Source organism: Perna viridis, chromosome 15 (assembly GCF_037379345.1).
Source record: "Perna viridis isolate PV_CMFRI_1.1 ecotype Kerala chromosome 15, ASM3737934v1, whole genome shotgun sequence".
NCBI lineage: Eukaryota > Metazoa > Mollusca > Bivalvia > Mytilida > Mytilidae > Perna > Perna viridis.
This window is the reverse complement of record NC_142459.1, coordinates 6,689,573-6,712,819: the sequence shown is the minus strand read 5'-3', so window position 1 is coordinate 6,712,819 and position 23,247 is coordinate 6,689,573. Positions and strand designations below refer to the sequence as shown.

General features: G+C 33.4%; 1 protein-coding gene across 4 annotated transcripts in view; it reads right to left on the bottom strand.

Annotated features, from left to right (window-relative positions):
* The window catches only part of LOC148596727 (CD109 antigen-like), a 57,634-nt gene that overhangs the window by 19,616 nt on the left and 14,771 nt on the right, over positions 1-23,247 (bottom strand). For 2 of the 4 annotated variants that reach the window (XM_088563182.1, XM_088563185.1), the window contains 19 exons: positions 22,122-22,247; positions 20,844-20,883; positions 19,920-20,004; positions 19,339-19,450; positions 18,524-18,754; positions 17,982-18,191; positions 14,715-14,813; positions 14,231-14,293; positions 13,809-14,000; positions 12,411-12,560; positions 11,939-12,010; positions 7,731-7,845; positions 6,382-6,423; positions 5,115-5,132; positions 4,485-4,620; positions 3,676-3,793; positions 1,664-1,777; positions 973-1,074; positions 166-294 (listed from right to left, as the gene is read on the bottom strand). In XM_088563182.1, coding sequence (XP_088419308.1) covers positions 166-294; positions 973-1,074; positions 1,664-1,777; positions 3,676-3,793; positions 4,485-4,620; positions 5,115-5,132; positions 6,382-6,423; positions 7,731-7,845; positions 11,939-12,010; positions 12,411-12,560; positions 13,809-14,000; positions 14,231-14,293; positions 14,715-14,813; positions 17,982-18,191; positions 18,524-18,754; positions 19,339-19,450; positions 19,920-20,004; positions 20,844-20,883; positions 22,122-22,247 — 2,154 coding nt within the window. The remainder of the gene's footprint in view (positions 1-165; positions 295-972; positions 1,075-1,663; positions 1,778-3,675; positions 3,794-4,484; positions 4,621-5,114; positions 5,133-6,381; positions 6,424-7,730; positions 7,846-11,938; positions 12,011-12,410; positions 12,561-13,808; positions 14,001-14,230; positions 14,294-14,714; positions 14,814-17,981; positions 18,192-18,523; positions 18,755-19,338; positions 19,451-19,919; positions 20,005-20,843; positions 20,884-22,121; positions 22,248-23,247) is intronic. The other 2 variants (XM_088563183.1, XM_088563184.1) reach the window with 2 other exon arrangements.

Below are 23,247 nucleotides of genomic sequence, written 5' to 3'. Positions count from 1 at the left end.
CCCTAAACTGCCCAAAAGCTGCTTATTTCGCATAACCTTAAATGTTAACCAGCAAAATAAATTTTTATACATATACTGATTATCTTTTTTACAATTATGTCTGTGGTTACCCCTGTCTTCCCCTTATACCCAAATATATCATTCAATCATACTGAAACTTCTCACCTCAACCAGTAGTGTTCTCCGAACACCATCTGATGAAAACATCGACATCACACGAACCTCAATGTTAATTAGTCCTAACGTTTGCGGCCTAATAGGAAAACCCAAAGTCGTTGTTCTCCCTTGACGGACCTACAGACACCATTTAACATTACTTATGCAGAAAACTTATGTAAAGCTCTAGAGGTATCTACTGTGAAAGAACATTAGTTCGCGGATACAAATTTTCGTGGATTAGAGAAGAAACAGAAGTTCTTGGATTCTTGGTTTTGAGGTTTTCATTATACACATCGATGGGATTTTCCTTTTCGTTGGGAAAAAGATTTTGTGGTTTGGCCTACCCACAAAAACCACGAAAATTGGTCCCGTATTTAAGGAGGTAGACCTAGGATAAGAAACATAACTCTTACACATCATTGGAACGTGTGTGTAAAGCTTTTCACAGTATCTCATCTAAGCATCAAATAATTTGGCTTATTTCATTCTATTTCAAATGAAAGCTTAATATCCTTTGATGAAATTGAATATAATGCAAACGTATCACTGATTTCAAGAGTTATGTCACTTACCCTAGGTCTACCGCCTAAATCAACCTTTAAAACGAAAAAAGTTTAAAACAACTACTAAAAGTAAATTCGTAAAAATGCGTACATGAAATAACATTGGACAGAAAAACCATAACTTGGAGTGTCATTATGCTGAACGTTTAACATTAGAGGAACATCTCAATTTGAGAATTTTTTTTTATAAGAGCGGGCTCTGAAACACTTTTTGTTTTGATCTCCTCGTATATTGCATTTTAAAACTTACATAAGCACTCTCAGTAGCAGGTTGAGACGCATACTTCTTTTGTCCATCAAAGGTTTGGTAAATATTCTGAAAATCTTGGCTCTCTGTCAAAACTACCATCAACTTGTGAAAATGATAAGTAGCATGTTTACATAAAAATACAGCACATTTTGACAATAATACTAAAAAGGATTTAGAATAAGAGATAGCAGTTACATGGTAGAAGAAATTTCATGATATATTATGCTAACATTTTATTCATATTCAAAACGTATTATCCATATAAAAATGTTATTTTCCATTCATTTAGAAGCTCATTGATCACTTCAAAGGGGTAATAGAAATTTAGTGGAGTCTGAGTTGCTAATTTACTTTTGTTATTTTGTTTGTATGATTTTAGTTACTTTATGTTCTTTGTTGTGTATGTCTGTTTTCCATGTGTAGTCTTTGTCCCTGGATTACATTCTTTCTCATGCAAAAGTCATCTCCCTAATTTGGTATTTTTAATGGAACAAGAACTACAATTACAATAACTGTCATTTTAGACAAAATCCAAAAAGTAAACTTAAAAACAAAAGCACCAAGTAAAACTATGACAAACACGTTTTGAAATGAACAAAAAAGAGCAAAAAAAAAAGGGCAATATATATGAACAGTTCAACTAGCTACGATACTTGATAGGTACACTAATATGAAATGTGTTTTAACGTACCATCAGATCCATCCGTAAATAATTAAAAATATTGACTTGAATCACAACTTCTTCTCCTCGTATAACAGAATAAGGAAGGTTTAAGGATACAAAGAAATTTCGAAACCCTGTAATCTAAAAAAGAAGTTTATTGTATCACAATATTTAAAAAAAGCGTAAATAATGAGGCTTCCACCGTTGTATTGAAGGCTACAAACCATTAATTTAGATTCCCTTTACTCTCTATGTTAATTTGCTCATTTTCAGGGGATCCTCAGTAGTTTACCTAAAGATTGATTAACCAAAACCATATATCTCCTGAAACATACATATGTACTGCTATATTAAACAAAATTTCACAAGGGGTATACTACCTTGCAGTACAGCACTGACACTCGAAACTCAACTGCCCTAACAATAGCCTGGGGAATCCTAAAAATTCTTTATTTAGACCATCTTTATCTATAGTTCCACCAAATTAGTTTATTTAAGTTTGAGGCAGCATACTTGGGGTTAAAAAATTTCAGAATAAAATTTCCTTTTTGAAAAAAAAATTAATGCTAAAGGGACTACTTTGTACCTCGGCGTAGGACTTTTTTGCGTACGTTCCAAAGTGATGATGCAGTTGGTGGTCCATAACCCAAAAATGATACTACTTCTTGGTGTTAGATATGGTCTCTCATTTCGATAACTTTAGTTCGATTTTGAACTTCCTCAGTATTTGGTTTCATTGCCGCTGTATCAAATGAGAGTGTTACTCCTTCAAACACGGTGCAGCATACAGAAAATGGCAACATTTACGTAGAAATGTGTTGTTTTTGTTTTTTTTTTTATTTTAAAAGTATTTAATTTTGATTGATGTCTGATCTCTGTAGCAAAATCTCAAAGTTTTTATTTGTTTATGAAAATGTGGTTTAAAAAATGGAAAATCATGGAAGGTTATAAAGGTTTTTTTTCCTCGACAAGCGCTTGTTTTTAAAAACAGAATCTTTAGAATAAAAATTGCAAAAGAACATTAAGACAAAGGTAATCTAAAGTCTTACTCATTTTATTACTTATTATACTTTGAAATAATAATATTGGAAGAGTGATCAAGGGAACCAAGGTTATAGCGGTAATCAAAAGAATAAAATCCAGGGACAAAGACCACACATTGAAAACAGACATACACAACAAAGAACATAAAGTAACTAAAATCATACATACAAAGTAACAAAAGTAAATGAGCAACTCGGACTCCACTAAAAACTGGGAGCATAGACCATGTGCACCGGTAGGGTAAGCGTCCTCTACTTTTCTAGAAACACCTGCCGAGTTGCTCATAAAAAGTCGTCCGGGGTAGACAAATGAGGAAAGGAAAACTATGACCCGTTGAATATATCAGTTTTCATGGTGCTGATGGATACACCATAACGGTCCACGAGTTCATGATGACGACCATAAAACTTCTGTAGTGATGACTTCAATCTTGTAGCAACATAACCCTGTTCCAGAAGCCTATTTGTTAGAATCCTAGCGCGGTACAAAAAGTCTGTGTAGTTTCGGCAAGCTCTGGCATAACGTATGAGTTGTGATATGAACACTCCATACGCAGGAGACGAAGGGATGTTGCCACAGATGAAAGGAAAGTTGACAAATCTGAATTAAAAGTCATCACGTTTGTCGTAAAGTTTGATCAATAGTTTTCCTTTACCATCGATTTCTAAGTGTAGGTCAAGATATGAGGCTGACTTCACAGTGTCTGTAGTATCTTTTATCTCAAGTTCTTTTGGGTAGATGCGATGTATCAAATCCCCGAAATTAGGATTGTTTAAAGATAACACGCCATCTATATATGGAAGAGTTCTTTATGTTCTTTTTTTGTGTTTGTCTGTTTTCCATGTCTGGTATTTGTCCCTGGATTTCCTTCTATTGATTACCGCTATAGCCTTGGTTCCGTTGATTACTCTTTAAGTGTGGAATCATCACATCACATATTTACATCCATCAAAATAGTCATATAAAAATGGCATTCATAAATGTATATGAATTACCTGAGCAGTCGACTGTGGTATTCCTAAGCCAGTCTTTTTATTCACGGCAAAAGAACTGGCTGACCAGGATGTAATGGTATCAGGAATCTTCTCTGTAATTGTAACGTTTCCATCAGCTCTAAAATAAACAATTACTATCTTTTAAAAAAAACAGTAAAATTTTCTTCTTTTTATTTCTAAGTTTCTACATTTCTTTCAAGAAAATTACACATGGCACGCAATTACAAATTTTCGATGCATTTGTTTCGAACGCCACTTAGTTATCAGTATTTGGCCAATCGGGAAACGGAATTGCGATCAGATGACTTGCGTTTCCATAGAATGGCGTCCTTAAGGTCAAAGGGTAAAAGCGAAACTATACCGACTGCGCCGGAAAAATACCAACTTTATTTTAGAGGTAAAATTTGAAACATACCACATTACGAGCAACTTACAATATCCTTCATTATTCAAATATGTAAATAAAAAATTTTAATACAAACAAAATCATACTAAAGTGTATAAAATTGTGTCATTTGTCTCATAAGATTCTGATTAAAATAAACAAATATATATCAAAAGACGTAAAATAGTTGAGGATCATAAACACTTTGTAACCCATCTTGTTTTTAGAACTTAAATCCGAAACAGAGAAATGGTTATATTTAGACACCCTAAATATCTACTTTTGGGACATCCATCATGTAAAGGTCGATCATGAAATCAATGAAAATGACAAAAATGTGTGCATACATATCTTATGGTTGTTATAAAATTTAGCCGATGCAAACCAAACACTGTTATTTCTATAACAAAATAAGTACTAGTACCCGCTCCATCTTGATTCCCAAATCCAAGTTTCAGGAAATTCAGTTCTAAATTTCACTGGTTTCATGCCACGAACTCTGAAAACGTTTTGAGTTTTCCTTCCACTTTCATTATTTTTGTTATTTAATCTTACATTTGCTAGAAAAGTAATAATAATAATAATAATAATAATAATGGTACTAATGTTTGAAATTTATTTTGGGGTTAAAATCCAAGACTAGAGAAAACGAAATATTTTCTAATTTAAGGAGGTAGACCTAGGGTAAGGAACATAACTCACGAAATCAGTGATATGTTTGCATCATATTCAATTTCACCAAGCCCTTTAAGCTTTCGTTTGAAGCAAAATATAATGAATCGAAGTTAATTAGATGCTAACATTAGATTGATGTAAAATGCTAAATACAAACGTTCCAATGATTTTTAAGGGTTGTGTTCCTTACCCTAGGTCTACCCTCTTAAATGACTAGAAAAACTGCATATGATTATTTTAAAGTTTTGTATTGGATATATTTAATCTTTATTTTAGCATTGCAAATAAAAATTTTAATGATAAACAAGCTTAACAAATACCTTTTTAAAATAGGGATAAAAACGTAACTTCGTTAAAAACTTTTTTATTAAGTACTTACTACTATGCAATCTAAAACCTGTATAAGTGAAATATATTTGTACATAAACAACTGGAATATAGTATGAAAAAGTTTTGTTGTCAAAACGTGCAAGCATTCGTTTCCATTTTATCCCAAAGAAATATTGTGTGTAACTGATAAAAACATCAGTCTTTATTTAACAATTGGTAAATTATGAGAAACAGCAATAATGTTTGGATTGGGAAACAAATAAAAATACACTTGTACAAAGCCGAGCCACCGAAAGACATATGATGGTATAAACACACGGTGATACCTACCTCCCTAACCTTTCTATTAACATGTTTTGAAGATAAAATGATATCAAAAAATTGCATGTTTTTTTTTGTTACATTTGAGTCATAATGATGTCACCAAAGACTGCTTCCATATAGGCTTTAACGACTTTAATATGTAAGTCTCGTCAAGTGACTCCGTGATTTTATGAGAATGGATTCTCGTCTATCGTTCAAATGCATGTAGATTCGTCATCAACACATCAATGGGTTCAATATTAAGAGCAAATTTTTTGTGTGCGTAAAAATACTGATAAAAAATGACAAATGTCTAGTTCTACATAATAAAAATGTTAAGATAAGCATGAAATAGAATATTTTGCATTGCGATTGCAGCGTGCGGGTTTCCCGGAAGTAAACAACAAAATGCAGATCGGTCTTCGGATTTCAATACGTTCTACATCAGAAGGTCCGGAAGGGAAACTGAAACCAGAACGAGACTTACAAACCCTATTGATAAGTTATAATGCAGGTTATCAAATAAAAAAAAATAAAGAGCACAAAAAATAAAATGTTACAACTATGTATAAAGATTTTTTAAATATGTTCGATGGTGATAATGAATATCTAATTCGTCTACCCCGCACTTGACTTCTTACGAGCAACTCAGCGAAAAGCAGAGGACGCTTACCCTACCGGTGCAACTGATCCATGCTCCCAGTTTTTAGTGGAGTCCGAGTTGCTCATTTGCTTTTGTTACTTTGTATGCATGATTTTAGATACTTTATGTTCTTTGTTGTGTGTGTCTGTTTTCCATGTCTGATCTTTGTCCCTGGATTACATTCTTTTGATTTTCGCTATAACCTTGGTTCCCTTGATTACTCTTATATAAACGCTAGTTGATCCAAAAGCATTTAAATACGAACAGCGCTGATTTCGACATGTATAAATAGGATGAAAATGTGTTTTCACTAACACATTAATATAACTTTAAACTATTGTCAAAAAAACTTATAACAAATTTAACTTACCAAATATATTACTAACAGGTCTTAGCAGGTTCGACACTGAAACTAAACGATATGTAGAAAACTATAACGAGAATAGATTTGGTGAATATGTCAAAGAGACAAAAACCCCAACGGGATGAAAATGTAAGCCCAATGCCACCCATTGGTCTTCATTGAATGACGGAGATACCCTCAAAACCACAGTGATGAGTGCAGCTCTCCCCAAACATCATTATACACAGCAGACAGAGAAAAAGTTTCCCCCGACATACTCAAGTAAAATTTAAATAAACTAAAGATGAAAACGAAACAAGATATTCCAAGGCCAGAAATTCACAACTTTGGACAAGCACAAAACAATGCGGCGGGTTTAAAGTACTTTGGCGTAATAAAAATCCTCCCTCTTTAAAATATGGCCACAGTGGGTCCCTTATTACAACGGAAACAAAGAAACTGAATTGTGTGAATTACACAAATGTACTACTAGCAATTAACTGACATGCCAGCAAAAAGTTTCGCCTATCATATGTAAAATCAATCACGATTCTTCCCATGCGGGGTTGAGAATCACAATCTATGTCATGCAAAAAATTGCTTATTTTATATTTTAATTTCTATGTAAAGACCATATGAGCTACGTTTTACAACCAAATTTTACCTAGTCCACTGGGCCTGATATCAGTCGTTAGATACTTCAAATATAGAAACTGAAAGGCCGCCTAGAATATTGACTCGGAATTAAGATTACTATTTTAGCTTTGTTCAGATGCCTAGTGTGATGAAACCTCACTATCTATTGTTCAGAGTAATGGAGAGGTACAACGAAATACTTGTCCCTATACTCAAGTAACATAGCAAATAAACTGAAGGTCAAAACGGAACAAGACGTAAAGAGGCCAAAACTTCTTGTTTTGTTTTTTAAAACTAATTACATTAGTATTTTGCGACTATAAATAATTCTTAAAACTAATAATAGTACTTACGCACAATATCAAATTATGATATTTCTTTGTAAATTTCTTTTTTAACGGTTGGATATACTTTTATATTGTGACTACATTTGAAAACTATGAAAAGGACAGCATTCAGTATATTTGTATTCTATATTTACGTTAAAACATGTGTCAAAGTTAAAAGTAAGAGTAAAGTTGACAAAATAATGCGACAGTATCTACCAACTCTGGACTTTATATGTTTAGGCAATTTATCATGCATTGAGCATTGCTTTTATGGTTTTCTATGAAAGCGGTCATTTTGATTGTTTTGTTAGCCGTTATCAAATTGTTTATTTTTTTCAACTTTGAAAGGGTTTTAAATGTAAATAAATGTTTGAGTGAAAAAAAAAAACACGCTAATTAATGTGAACTTACCGACGTTCAATCTAGGAGGAGGACCGGGGAAGGGGCGAGGACGGGGTGTCGTTGGTTTCGGGGGTTTTACATACTTGTATACCACAGCATCTGTCATAACATTTGTGCACGAAGACTATAAAAAAATTAAAAAGTAAATAATTAATGCAGTGCTTGCATATAAGGAGATCCACAAAAATTCCTTTTTTCCTGGGTAGTTTCAATTCCATTTAAAAGAAACATTTTAGATTTTGTGAAGTGAATAATTTTTAAACAGCAAAAATGGATACTTAAAAACACGCAAAATAAAGATACAACATCTGATAAAAATCCTTTTTTCCGCTTGATCTTCTTGCGATACCAATAATTTGAGGTTAAAAGAGCGTAGACAAGTAATATCGCACCTACATTTATATCATTTATGCAAAGTCGTTGTACAAATATGAGTTTTTATCCTGTTCCATTAAAATAGCCAAACATCGCTCATCTGAAGAATTTTACATTATGTAGTCGTATCATTTGGTTCATTTGAAGAAAAGAGGTCCCTTTATACATCATGAGGAACACAAAAAAAGGAACATTTGTAGAATGCATTGAAGCAAAATAAAAATAAAAAAAATCATGATTCAAAACATTGACCACTTCAATTTCAAAGCATTTGGTCTTTTAAAATTGGACAATTAGGAAGCTTAGATAGGAATTGCGTTTACTATCAGAACTTAACTTTTATCACACGTAGAAATTCCGGAAGGGAAACGGAAACCATGGAAACTATGATTCAAGCGGTAATCAAAAAATAAATAAAATCAAAAAATAAAAATAAATCAAAGGAAAGTAATCAAAGAATCATAAGTAAATGAGCAACCCAACCTCCATTTATTCGGTGTAAAATTTGACAATTTTGAAGCAAATGGATATACGAATAATTTTTAGGTTTGTTATTGTGGCGAATGCTTAGTGTTGCAGCTCTAAGAAAATATTTTGAGGAATTTCCTTTTGCGTTCTAAGCAAGACCACTAAAATACAACACAACTAGCACTCCGCAAAGTAAGCCGCTATACAGGAGCTGAGTGGGAAGGGTAAGTTTGTTCTTTTAATACCCGCCTAGTCGCTAATAAAATATTTAGTACATATTAGACAAAAGAGGAAAAAACACTTCAGACAGTGAACGAATTGGTTCTCATGGCGCTGATGGATACACCATAACGATCATCGAGTTCATGATGACGACCATACATCTTTTGTGATTATGTTTATTGTGTTACTATGCCCCGTGCGGGTCCGGGTGTCAAAAGAATAGGACTGCAACCGCGGGCTAAACTTGTCGTAAAAGGCGACTAAATACGGAAAACCTGACCGCAAACCATAGTGGTGAACCGTGTTGGGAAAGATGCTATGATCTCGCACGCTAAAGAACCCTGATGTAGTATTTGATATTTGCGCTCCACCACAGGAGGCTAAATTGCCCGAACCTACCCATCCCCCCTTTTTCTAGTGGCAATCAAAGTTTGTCGACACTATTGTCCTTGCATCCCATCCATTTTTTCATTTCGTCATCATCAATTTATGTTTATTCTATCATCCATTTCATGTTCACCGCCTGAATATAGCTGAAATATTGCTGCTCGGGCGTTAAACCCCAACAATCAATCAAACAATATATTGTTACTACATAACTTTGTTCTAGAAGCCTGGCGGTAAGAAGCTTTTTCATCGATTTGTCAGCTATGTCAAGCAATGAGGCTGATTTCATAATGTCAATAGTGGTCTTCATTGCAAGTTCTATAGTTTAGATGCGATGCTTAAAATCCACGAAACTAGGTTTGGTTAAGACAACACATCATCTATATAGCGGAAATTGAGATCAAAGAATCTGGCTAATCAATGTTTCTTTTTTCGGATAGGATCTGCTATAAAATCAGTATCATTGATTGAAGGTCAGCGAGAAGCAGAGTACATTTTTTTACTCATTGGAATACCGACCATCAGTTGAAAAACAAGTCCACCACACTGGACAAATATGTCTTCCATAAAAATTTCCAGCATAATGAAAATATATTCTTTGAAATATGTAAAAGACGATTTCTATAGCAAAACATAAATGGCAAAGTGTATTTCTACACAAGGTCTCAATGACAACTGCAGAAACATCTTGCCCACACAAAAAAATAAATAATTTGTAGAGAGTATATGATTCCAACAACCCTTTAAAAATGCAAAACATAGGTATATGTGGTTTTTTAAGAGTCGATCTTTTTTAAATTGGCAAATCAAACGCTAAGATAGCGTCTGCCATCTTCTTTAAGAAAGCAAAACAAAATTTTCGAAACTGTAGAAGCCGTACCTATTACAATTTCTACCAGGTTTGGTCATTTTTTGTTTTGTATTAGCAGAAATAAAGGCTCCATACAAGATCGTAGAGTGACAGACAATGCACTGATCCACATCAAAATATAAATCGACCGTTTGTGTGGGCATTGAGGTCATTTACTCTATCAAGTTTCAAAACAATGTCACCCATGGTAAGAATATATCACACTGAACATTTTAATCCAAATCAGTATTTCCTAAACCTGCGAGTTACTGAGAAATTTGTAAATAACTGTTGCTTCAAGGAGGTAGACGTATCAATCTAAGTTACTTTGATGCTTACATAACATTGATGTAAAATGCTGAATACAAACGTTCGAATGATTTATGAGTTGTGTCCCTTACCTTAGGTCTACCTCCTTAAGCCGATGGAATATTTTAGTAACAACGTCCATGTTTGTAAACGGGTGAAATTGTTTGAACAGTGACCTAAGAAACATATTTGCAAAGTTGGGTAAGTATAGCTTAAAGAAAAATATTTGTTAAATTGTAATAAGAATTTTTTTTTAAATCATATACATTCCTTGACAAGTTTTCCGCAAGCACGATACCCAAAACACGCTAAACGTTCTCCGAACCCACGATGAACGCTGAAAAAAATAATATCAACAAATGATGAAGAAAGAAAAATAGAAAATAGAATAAATGCAAATATCTAAATTAATAATAGCAAAAAATATGTTTAAAAATAACAGTTGAACCAAGGAAATAATCAAAGTACAAAAATACAAAAATAAATGAACGCTTCTATCGTGCGTTTGAACGAACGCTCGTATATTGTGTTTAAACGTACGCTCCTACCGTACGTTTAAACGTATGATCCTATAGTGCGTTTAAACGAACGCAAAACCATGTGTTAACATATGATAAAAAATGCACAATCGCTAAAATGAGAAACGTGCACGTTTCAAGGAGTGTAATAAGCATGTGTCAACGAAATACACAAAACATCTCGCCATGGATATGTTTATCTCGCTGAACATTTTACCTTGTCAGTATGTTTCTAAACCAAATGTTTAAAAATCAAAAATCAAACTTGCAAAAAAAATATAGCTGTTATATCTTTATATTCTATTTTTTTTATTAACAGCTGTCATGTTGGTTACAGAAACAAAAATGAAAACATCGTCTCTGATGAACACCATATGGAGCATTCCAAGTTCAGTTTAGTTTGGTCCTGTAGTTAAGGAGAGAACATTTCTATTAGTAGCAAGTGAAAAAGCAAAAAAACGTTAAGATTGCTATTTCAGGAGCCATATCATTATAGAAGGCTATTTCTGAAATTCTTTGTCATCTTCATGATAATGCAATTAACCTTTATAAGCTATCTGCTATAATTTTATCATAGATAACACAACAACCTTGAAAATATGGAAAAATGGCATAAAAGGGGTAATAACTCTAAAACAGGTAGTTAGATTAAATTGAAGAGCCCAAATAGTATTAGATTTCTTCTTTCTCTAACGGTTTTTTTCAAAATGTAGGTCTATGTTTAGTGCCTTCGACCATGGTTTTAAAAGATAAATAATCTACACAAAGTGCTTGTGACGGCATTCTGTGAAATAATCCTACAATGTTTCGTTGAATCATGTCCTTCCATTTCAGAGCAGTTTATAAAAAAAAATAAGTCAATGAGGTCGACAACGACCGACGCCAAGTGAAGGCAAAAGCTTACTCTGGGGCACGTGTGCTAAAATTATGCAAAATATCAGGTTTGAAAGACATTAGTATTCATCAAAATGCACTTTTAAAAGGGTATGTGGAACACACAACGACATTAGTAACATTTAAAAACATTCCTCTCAACGATACTGCACAACTCGTAATCACACAACTTTGTCTAAACTTTGGTAAATTACCTTAAATAAAGACTTGGTATCTATTCCAATGCCACCTTGTAGAGGATTTTCAGCTTCTATTTCCTTAGCGACCTAATCAAAATAAACCCATGCGTTTGTTTTCTTATGCTGTGAAAGTACTATTTTTCGTAGGGTACCAATTTTCGTGGTTTTCGTGGGTAGACAAAAACCACGAAATTTGGTTCAAAACGGAAAGAAGAATTCCATTGATGTGTATACTGAAAACCATAAAACCACGAATTCATGAATCCACGAACTTTTGTTTCTTCATTTATCAACGAAAATTGATATCCACGAATTAAAGTACTTTCACAGTATATTGTAAATAAACATTTTTTTAATCAACTAAATCTACTACAAAACACGCTCCCTCATTGGTCCGAGGTTTGTGTATTTTCTGTCGGTTTCTATGTTTTTAACATGAAAAGATAAAATATGTATCGGGTATGCATTTATTCTAATATTTCATTACCTGTTCATCACTGAGATCATTTCCCATCTGTAGTAAGGACAAACTCTTGTCTACAGCAAGGATATATACAAATGAGTACGGATCAGAAGTCATAGACAGAGTCACATTTTTTCCGGGAACAGTCTCCTTTTTGTCAAACCGAAGAGAAACCTAGAAACACGTAAAGTGTTATTTGTTATAACTGAAAGAATACAAAGTTTTCTGTCATACAATACAGTTTGACACTTTAGTTTATTTAAATGTTTGCTCTCTACAATATAAATTTGAAATTTACATACTCGTTGTCATACTGTTGACAGTGGAGTGGTGACATACTGAGTATTTTTAAAGTTTTAAACTTGAATTTAATTATTATTCTTGGTCATAAGAATCATTTCAAACACATAATCTAGGAAGAGTAATCCAGGAAACCAATGCCACAGCGATAATCAAAAGAATGTAATCCAGGGACAAAGGCAAGACATGGAAAATAGACATACACAACAAAGATTATGAAGTGATTAAAACCATACAAACAAAGTAACAAAAGGAAATGAGCAACTCGGACTAAAAAACTGGGAGGATGGACCAGGTGCACCGGTAGGATAAGCATCCTCACATTAAACTGTGTATGTTTTCATTGTTTTCATAAATAATGAACGGAAATCTTCTGCAGTGCTTAAATACAATGAATTTATTTCTTCTTTTCACCCACAATATAAGAAAACATGGTTTTATCATTTAGGGGTCCATTTTTTTAATATCATATGGGATTTCAAAAATACAAAAGGCAATGCAAATGCATATTTTACAGCAAAAGATATGTAAACTTCTCTTTGTCATCCTAGTGTTGGATTGATTAAAATATTGCATGAAGAGAAAATACTGTGACTTTTCAATGTACTTCTGAGTCAAGGATATACACTCACTGCTTAAGAGAAAACCCAATTATTTCATTTGAAATGTATTCTCTCATAAAACGAGATAGTAGGGAGGACCTCCGCGCAATATGTCAAGGAAACCGATAAAACATTTCTGGGATGAAAAATATGTTTCCCTCGCCAGTGTATTTTGTTTCATTTCTGCAATTACCACCTATGTATGTGCATGCAAAATCACACTTTCACACATTTGTAGGAAGTAAAGAAATACTTTATATGACGTATGCAAAGTATGTCAACTTTCCACAACGTTTCATTAGATAATGTATTGAGAAAATGAATATATTTTGACACTTTTGTGTGTGTACATGTGAGTTCTCTATCCTGTTTGGAAAGAGCCTTAATCTCAGCCAAATAGATCCAAATTTTGTACATGTTTCTTCATGTTTTTTTTTTAATTTTAATTTTTTAATTCGTGTCCCCCTATGCATAACCATGTATAACAGAAAATACATGAGGTCGTGGGCTATACACTTACTTCATTCTCAAATATTCCACTGATTGGAACATCAACTGCATCAGCAATGATTTCGCCTCGAACATCAACGTAGTAAGCGATGATTTCTGCCTTAGGTGCCATCTGAACAGAAGTATCGAAGTAAATGTTGCAGTTTTTCTGTCTTTTGCAATTTAGCTGGCCACATTTAACAAGATTGCCTCGTGCCCAAACCTAAAACAGGATTAATAAATGAACGTCTAACATCAAGCGCCGAATAGGGTCATCTCAAAATATGCATGAATCTTGCAAAGTCGGAAAAAAGTGAATGATTTTACACAACGTTATCCGATTGTCAAACGATGCATGATTTGAATAACGGCCGAGAATTTCGAAAGGCCTCCTGTGGTGGAGCCCGACTTACTCTAATTCAATACTGCCTTAAATATAATAACTTCTATTACCTGATAATTTAATACTGACAAGTAAATATTTGATCGTGCCTGTATCTTTAACTTTTTACATGCCTGCAAATTTCGAATAACACATAATGTAAAACATTTTATGAATTTGTATTTTCAATATCTATGCAGAAATCACAAAAATATGGAATAACAAATGTCATATCTGTAGTTGTTTTGTGTCTTCGCATTTTGATTTTAATCTTTTCCCTTTAAAAAGGACATGTTCATGGCCCCCAATTACGCTGTTGCATTTACTTTAGAATATCTGGTCAGAATCAATATAGAATGCAGTAGATAGGTTTTTTTTTGTTTTTTTTTTGGGGGGGTTTTGTATTTGTTTGTTTGTTTTTTCTGTTTTCTGATTTTCGACTAATGGTAGTAGAAGATTTACATAAAAGTTGCCAAATTATTAAACCACTCAAGAATGATCATATAGGACCATATGTATATATATAGAGAGAGAAAGAGAGAGAGATTGACTTACAACAGGATTTTTCGTCAATACCCGGAGATCTACATACTTCCCGCCTGATGTGTAGTACTTTTTGATCGTCTTTCGGATCGTGATTGACTTGTGGACAATCTGTACATTAAGATGGAGTAATGAGCCATTAAGACGGAAACTTAACGGAGAAGCAAGTATTCATATTTTGTTCTCATTAGCAGTATTTAGTCGTATGGTGTCTGGCTGCGTATCGAAATGGTTTGGAGTTCTAGACTGGCTTGTAAAGTATATACTTTATTGTTAGTACTTGTCAGAATTTTCAATTCCTTTCAAATATTACCAGCGTTAAGATACAGTCAATGTGGTTGATATTAAACACAGAAAATAATGTATCATGGTTATATAAAATACTTTTGAAATTTGTGATGGTTGAATTTTTAGATAAATCTGCCATCTAATTTTAAGTAATCTGTATCGTCTACCTTCATAAATAAGAAAGTAACGTTAAAATTTAAATATTGATCATGTTTTTTTTCTTTCTCCTTCGGCTCGAATATCCTAGAATAAGCTACATTCTGAAATAGGATGTAGGAAAGAATAATCAAGGGAACCAAGGTTATCCAAGGGTATAGTGGTAATCAAAAGAATGTAATCCAAGAACAGAACAAAGACCAGACATGGAAAACAGACATACATAACAAAGAACATAAAGTAACTAAAATCATACCTAAAAAGTAAAAAAGCAAATGAGAAACTCCACTAAAAACTGGGAGCATGGACCAATTGCACCGGTAGGGTAAGCGTCCTCTACTTTTCTAGAAACACATGCCAAGTTGCTCATAAAAGTCAAGTCCGGGTTAGACAACAGAGGAAAGGAAAATGGTGAATAAATCAGTTGTCATGACGCAGATGGATTCACCATAACGATCCACGAGTTCATGATTACAACCATAAAACTTCTGTTGTGATGACTTCAATTATGTAGCAACATAACCCTGTTCCAGCAGCCTATTTGTTAGAATCCTAGCGCGGTACAAAAAGTCTGTGTAGTTTCGACAAGCTCTGGCATAACGTATGAGTTATGATATGAACACTCCATACGCAGGTGCTGAAGGGATGTTGTCACAGATGAAAGGAAAGTTGACAATTCTGAATTAAAAGTCAACACGTTTGTCATAAAGTTTGGTCAATAGTTTTCCTTTACCATTGATTTCTAAGTGTAGGTCAAGATATGAGGCTGACTTCACAATTTCTATAGTATACTTTATCTCAAGTTCTTTTGGGTAGATGCGATGTATCAAATCCCCGAAATTAGGATTGTTTAAAGATAATACGTCATCTATATAGCGGAAACTGAGATTAAAGGATCTAGCTAAACGATATTCTTTCTTTGGGATCAGATCAGCTATAAAGTCAGCCTCAAAAGAGTGAAGGAATAGGTCAGCAAATAGAGGAGCACAATTTGTTCCCATTAAAATGTCGACCGTTTGTTGAAAAAACGCGTCCACCACACTATACAAATATGTTGTTGATTCAAAATTCTAGCATTTTGTAAAAATCTGCCTCCGTATATTTGGAAGATGATTTGGAATTATTTCTTACAAAGTATGAGGAATCTCAACCAAGAACTATATATTTGTATCTAGCTGTTACCATCGTTTTTGGAAAAACAACGACGTTCAATGTTCTTAAGTCAGGATTTTAACTGAGTATGGGGAAAAGAAGTATACAGTGTTGAAAAATCATATGTTTTAATGCTATTATATTCTGATAATAGTCTTGAACTGATTGTCTCCAAAAGGTCTTTCGAATTCAGGATCCACATTAATTAAAATTGGAAGTAACAAGTGTTGTGGTAGGACTGTAGACCTTCTTTGACAGCTGTGAGTATAGAAGCTCAAAGAAGTTTGATGGTAGATTTTGCAGACCTAGCTATGTAACGTTGTTTGTATAGATTCTTGTCGAGTTTGAGAATCCAGTGCACAGACGGTAAATCACTACCATCGTCTTTGGTAGAGAGACCAAAAGAGGATAGCACAGATTTATGGTTTTCCACAATCTCTTCGTTGGAGAGTGTGGTAGCAGTATAGGTCTTATCACTTCTATTATTTTCTACGTCTAACTCTAATAATAAACATTGGATGTAAAACGTTTTGCAGACAAAAACAATGTTGTTTTGGGCTTTGTCTGCATATTGGTCATGTATAGTAGACAATGTTTTTGCTATATCGGGGTCTTTGAAAATCGATGTAGCACTGTCACTCATTGACCTCCTTAAAACTTTCATTCGTTTCAAAATTAGACTTCACGGCCTTTAACCACTCTGGACAGAAAATCAATGTCTTCTTGTTCTCGTTTTATTCATTTTCTTGCGTAGTCCACGGTATCCATAAGAAAGTTATAATTTATCATTATGCTGAGGTTTATATGGCAATATACGGGCCGGTAATTCCCTCCCCCAAAAAAAGAAAGTAAATATCATCAGGAATAGGCTTATAGCTTAATCCAATGATTATTTACGATCGATCAACCGGTCAATGATTTTTTTTTCTTTTTTTTTTTTGCATTGTAACATTTTCTTCTTGATATATATATATTTTTTCAAATATAGTTTAATATGATTTTACGCTATTTTTATAATGAAAGGAGCTCAAAGGATCTCATTCTTTGTGTTGCAAAGTCTCATTCGTTGAGGAAAATGTGTGCGAATTACATTTGGGAAAGCTTAATACATTTCTACATAGCCAACAATTACCAAATTATTATGAAATATATAAATAAATATTAAAGCGTATCCATTGACGTATCAAGAGACAAAACAGCGCCTCTGCACGTGGCTAATTGTCTACTTCCGTGTCGACAATTTTCCTAACTTCCTTCAGAATATGTGTTAGCCATTGATAGTTCTGGTCTAAAATTCTACACACATCCATATTCTAGAGTATTTGTTTGGAAGAAAAGAGAAAAATATAAATTTGAAGTGAGGCGGTCCATACAACGTTTTATGAACCGCCAGATATATCTTAAACATCAGTCAAATGGAAATCGTGAAAATAAAATATTTGTTATATATAAAATTTAATATTTGTTGAAGAGGCTCATAACTCATAAAAAATCATCGAAACGTTTGTATTCAGCACTTTACATCAAACTCATGTAAGCATCAAAGTAACTTGGACTGATTCTATTATATATATGATATCAACATATCACATATCACTGATTTCAAGAGTTATGTCCCTTATCCTAGGTCCACCTTGTTAAGTAGATCAATACACAACAATATATTAGTAAATCATAAACTACCTCTAATTCCATTTTAATTGCATTTTTGGGCAATGCAATTTTAAATGATACATCTCCCGACGCCGGTACAACTTTGTGTTGAGTTGGTAGTATGTTGTTGTAGGTATTGTAAGGATTTCCAAAATATCTTTCCACAGCTGTTGATCCTTTAACAGAGACCCTTATGTTATTCCCTGATATTTTAGATCCATCGTGTCTTACCACTTTTACCTTCAATTGGTTTATGAAAGAAAATATCACATAGAAAGTAATGATGCAATAAAGCCAATTAAATGAAACCTGTCTTAACCGCACACATTTTGGACTTTTTGTTTTAAAAAAGATTTAAATACATTTAAATTGATATGAATGTGTCTGTTTTAGTCAGATTTTCGGAATTAACCAAAATGAAGCTTAAATCTGCTACACACGATGGGAAAACAGATAGAAACGTAGGCACGTTTTACAGTTGCGTGCATTGTCGTTTTTGTTTGTTTGTTTTTTCTCTGTTTTATTCTGTTTTGCATTAATTAAACTAACTTGTTTTTACTTTTTTTACTTACATCAACAATAAAAGGCAGACCTGGTTTAAATGTGGTTTTGGTCGAAGGCAAAATCTCCATCTTGTACGGCAGAGACTTGAAGTTTAATGCTTTAGAGTCCAACATTGAAAGTCTTGTCATACTTTCAGTAACATTGGCAACCACCACAAGGTTTTGTCCTTCAAGGTTCCAGTTTCCGTATTTTTGTTTTATGTTACTTAACTGGACAGAAAATTTAACCTCTCCGTCTGACTGTAAAATTGAAAACAAAGAAGACTTGCATTGCTGGAATCGTTATATTACATTGTGTTTGCTATGTTTTATTACTAGATATACAATTTTGGACTCAATTTGCCTGCAAGAGGATATTCATATGACTAAGATATCCATTTAAAGAATAAGACAATTATTAAATGGGTATTCAGTTAACTACTCATTGATTTTTTATCAGGGTGGGATACGTATCAAAGAGCAACAAAGGGAACCGAATTCGAGCGGAAATTAAAAGAATGTAATCCAGGGACAAAGACTGGACATGGAAATCACACAGACACAACAAAGAACATGAATTAAAATACAAAGTAACAGACGTAAATGAGCAAATTGGACGCCGCTGAAAACTAGGAGCATGGACCAGGTGCACCGGTAGAGTAAATGTTCTTTGCTATTCTAGAAGCACCCGCCGTGTTTCTCATAAAATGTCAAGTACAGGGTAGACGAAAGAGAAAAGGAACACTATGACACATCGGTTATTTTATGTTACTAGGATCTCATCCTCAGACTGATTTCAAGCCCCAACTACATGTATAAAGTTAGAAGATGCAATTGATACGTACCACCATTCTCAGACTTTGTATTTCAATAGGTTCTTTCCCTCTATACGACGGCCATTTCTCAAGTTTAGCAGTGATACGCACGTTGCCGTGTACTGGCTTACCGAATGTATATCTAAAAAAAATTGAAATTAGTATATATAGAATAAACCTTAAGATGCTTCTGAGACGTGAGACTTTACAGGTGCGTCAAACATTAAAGTCAGTTTAATTTTATTTGCAGGTTCAATTTTATTATGAAGTTACTTGTCTTGTCTAAACTATCATTTAATGAGGTAGACCTAGGGTAAGGGTCATAATTCTTGAAATTAGTGATATGTTTGCATCGAAGCCTATCAAGCTTTCTTTTGAAAGAAAATGAAATCAATTCAAGTTACTTTGGTGCATACTTCAAATTGATGTCAAATGCTGAATACAAACGTTTTTTTATGATTTTTACCTCCTTAATCAAATCAAATAACTTGTATCATTGTGTAAATTAAACTGAATGAAGAAAATTAAATGTAAACTTGAGAATCTATGACTCTAGGAACTCTTGTCTGAATATTTCATTTCTTAAGATAACTTTGACATGAGTTACTTACTTTGCCTTAACACTGCCATGCACTGTGTTTGCAGTTGCCAGAATGTAATTCGGAACATGAAGTGTAACTTTAAATTTGGGTAACACTGAAAATTGATGATATCGTTTATATATATTTTTTTACCAAAATAAAATAACCCTCTGCTCCTTCGGTTTAATAGGGTATGTAAGTGTTGTCACGTGACTCCGTGGTTTCGTAAGAATGGGTCCTAGTCTACCATTCAAATGTATGGACATTCGTCATTTACATAGCATTGAGTTCAATATTAACAGCGAAGTATCATTGGGTAAAAATGCTGATTAAAAATGACAATTATCAAGTTCTAAGAGATAAAGATGCTTAGAATAGCATACAATAGAAGATTTTGCATTGTGAAGCAGCGTTTGAATTTCCCGGAAGTACACAGTAAAATGCATATCGGTCTTCGGATTTCAATACGTTCTACACCGGAAATTCCGGAAGGGAAACTGAAACTAGAACGAGACTTACAAACCCTGTTAAAGGCGTAATACCAGGGAAACTAATGATTTGATCAAATGCCAGAGGGACGTTGATACTAGCAACTAACAGAAATATAGAATGGATGGACTAAACCACAAAATTTTCATTGATGTGTACACTAAAAATATCAAAACCACGCTTTCAAGAATCTACGAATTAAAATACTTTCATGGTATAGCATGAAAACATTAACTGTTCCTTCATCTGCCTGAAACGTGTTCTTCAACGTAAATGTAAACTATCATAAAACAATTTAAACGGTTACATTTTACAAACCTAGCTTCAAACTAATCAATCAGAAAGTAATTTGCAATTTTTAATCATTTCTTCAAAGTCACCCTCACTCTTAATACCATGAGATCTCAGCTGCAGCATTAAAAAAAATCATATAACATAGAATTGTAAACATATAAATAACCATACCATATTCTTTGACTTTAAAAGTTTTAGTCTTCGTTTTACCCTAAATGAAATTAATATCAATTAATTCTACGAGTAATTTGAGAACGTTTTATTAGAAGGCATTTATCTTTTTTATCATTAAATAAAAAAAAAAACTTTATATACCTGATCTTATTATCAGTTACAAAGTATTTTAGTACTCTCAGTCATGTTTGATTTCCGTTGGTTTATCTAAAATATTGATGCTCTACAGAGGGGGTGCTTAACATCTTTTCAAAAATTTATTTGGCTTGTTTGAATTTCTTGTATTTTATTTAGAGTTTAACATGATAAAAGAAGCAAAGTATATAAATTTCAAAAAGGTCTAGCAATATGTTTCATGGGAATAATTTCAATGACGATATTGTAGCTTCATCAGCAAAACTGTTGATCAATAACATGCTTAATGGAGTAGACCTGGGGTAAGGGACATAAATCTTGAAATCAGTGATATGTTTGCATCATATTCAATTTCACCGAAGCCTATTAATTTTTTTATATAGAGTGAAAGCAATCCAAGTTATTTTGATGCTTTGATGAGATTCATGTAAAATGCTTTACACAAACGTGCCAGTGATTTGTAAGAGTTGTGTCCTTTACCCAAGGTATACCTCCTTAAGTTTAATATCAGAATGTGGCAAAATAAAAAAACGTTTTGCTGATTTTTACAATTATTTCTCTTAGGTGTTGTGTACCCCTATAATATTTCGGATTTCGGAATTGTAAGTTGTGTTTTAAAATCACTATTGTTTTATTAAATTGCGTTTATTTCTTCAGTGATTCAACGTGCCGATTTCATTGATAGAATATATTGACTTTCTTAAGTACCGATTTAATTGACTTTATGTCACCAGCATTTAATTATATGATTGATGGGTTTTCAATAATAACTGTCATAAAACTAGAAAAACGGCGAGCAATGCTTACTAACTTGATATCCGGCTCCCTCATTTAGTAATATGTACCTTCAGACCAACATATTGATTTGGATCGTAATCTTTAATAGGAGGTACAAAATAAGAACGTGTAAGAAATATTCTGTGAAAGTTTCATTTCTATTCTATTCAGTATAGGAGTAGTAACAGAAAATGGATGCCCCCCCCCCCCCCTGTGTAACGGAGTAATGGAAGGAGGGAGAGAAGAAAGACGGACACACCCACCATTATATACCCCCACTTGCACAAAACCTTTTTTTTTTTCCTAATTGTATAGTAGTATTGCGTGACGCGTTAGATTTAATTGTGGCTTTATCATACTCACGTGAGCTTTTACTGTAATTTGCCAGGACCCTAAAACAGGGTGTTTATCCATTACCATAGAGCTATTGAAAACACCGCTTCGGTCTTCTACATTTAACCACTGCTGAATCTTGTTTCCTTTTGGGTCCTGCATAAAATGAATTCTAATTAATCAAGTGGAAATCATTGAATAATTTACTAGTAGTTTAAACGCATGCTCCCATACCCTCAATAAAAAAATATTTTATTGTGTTTAAGTTGCCGTCTTTGTAAGAATCATGCAAAATCTGAAAAATGTGATACACCCCCAAAAAGGCTATATATTTTTATTTTTGTAATTAACTTATTTTATGTGTCTATACTATGAAATGTGTAATTATTCATTCAAATCTACCTGCTCTTATACTCGACATCACATACAACACATTTTCGAATTGAAGATCTACTTTTTAGACCGTCGGGACTTACCGCTAGAGTTGTCTCTCTTTTATTTAATCTGAAGATAGTTCGCATATATGCATGACATGTTAGTACCAACGAGTCGCTTATTAGCTTAAATCATGCGTAACAAATCCTTACGGGAAAATTCCATACTAATATCCGCCATGTTGGTTTCTACGGGACGATTTGTTTACAAAAGAAGTTCGTAAGTTCCCGTCGAACTCCGGTGACAATCGTCTGCTTGATCAACTTCTCGGTATTGTACGTTGTTCGCGTAAAATAAATCCGAGATGTAAACATGGCAGACTTTTTACAATGTAAATATTGGCACCGAGAATTAAAATCTGACCGGAATTTACCGATTCAATGTTTAGGGAGAAGCCGTTTTGCTAAACGAATAAGCAAGTCATTTAAGACAATTTTAACGACGATAGGTGTCAATTAAGTCGTAGAAAATATTTTTATTCAAATTTTAACAGTATCTTATTTATGTGACGCCGAGTATAGGAGATAATCAACAATAAAAATCCAATAGATCCTATTGTATTTGAATGTCATTTACAGAGTTATCTCCCCTAATTTTGAAATCTACAATGCATTCTATGTAATTTTTGTCTCCTAAGAACACGGGTTATATGCAAAAATGAATATTAATTTCTGTTTACTATGGCAATTTAAACAAAATAACAAAAATAAAAATATGTAGG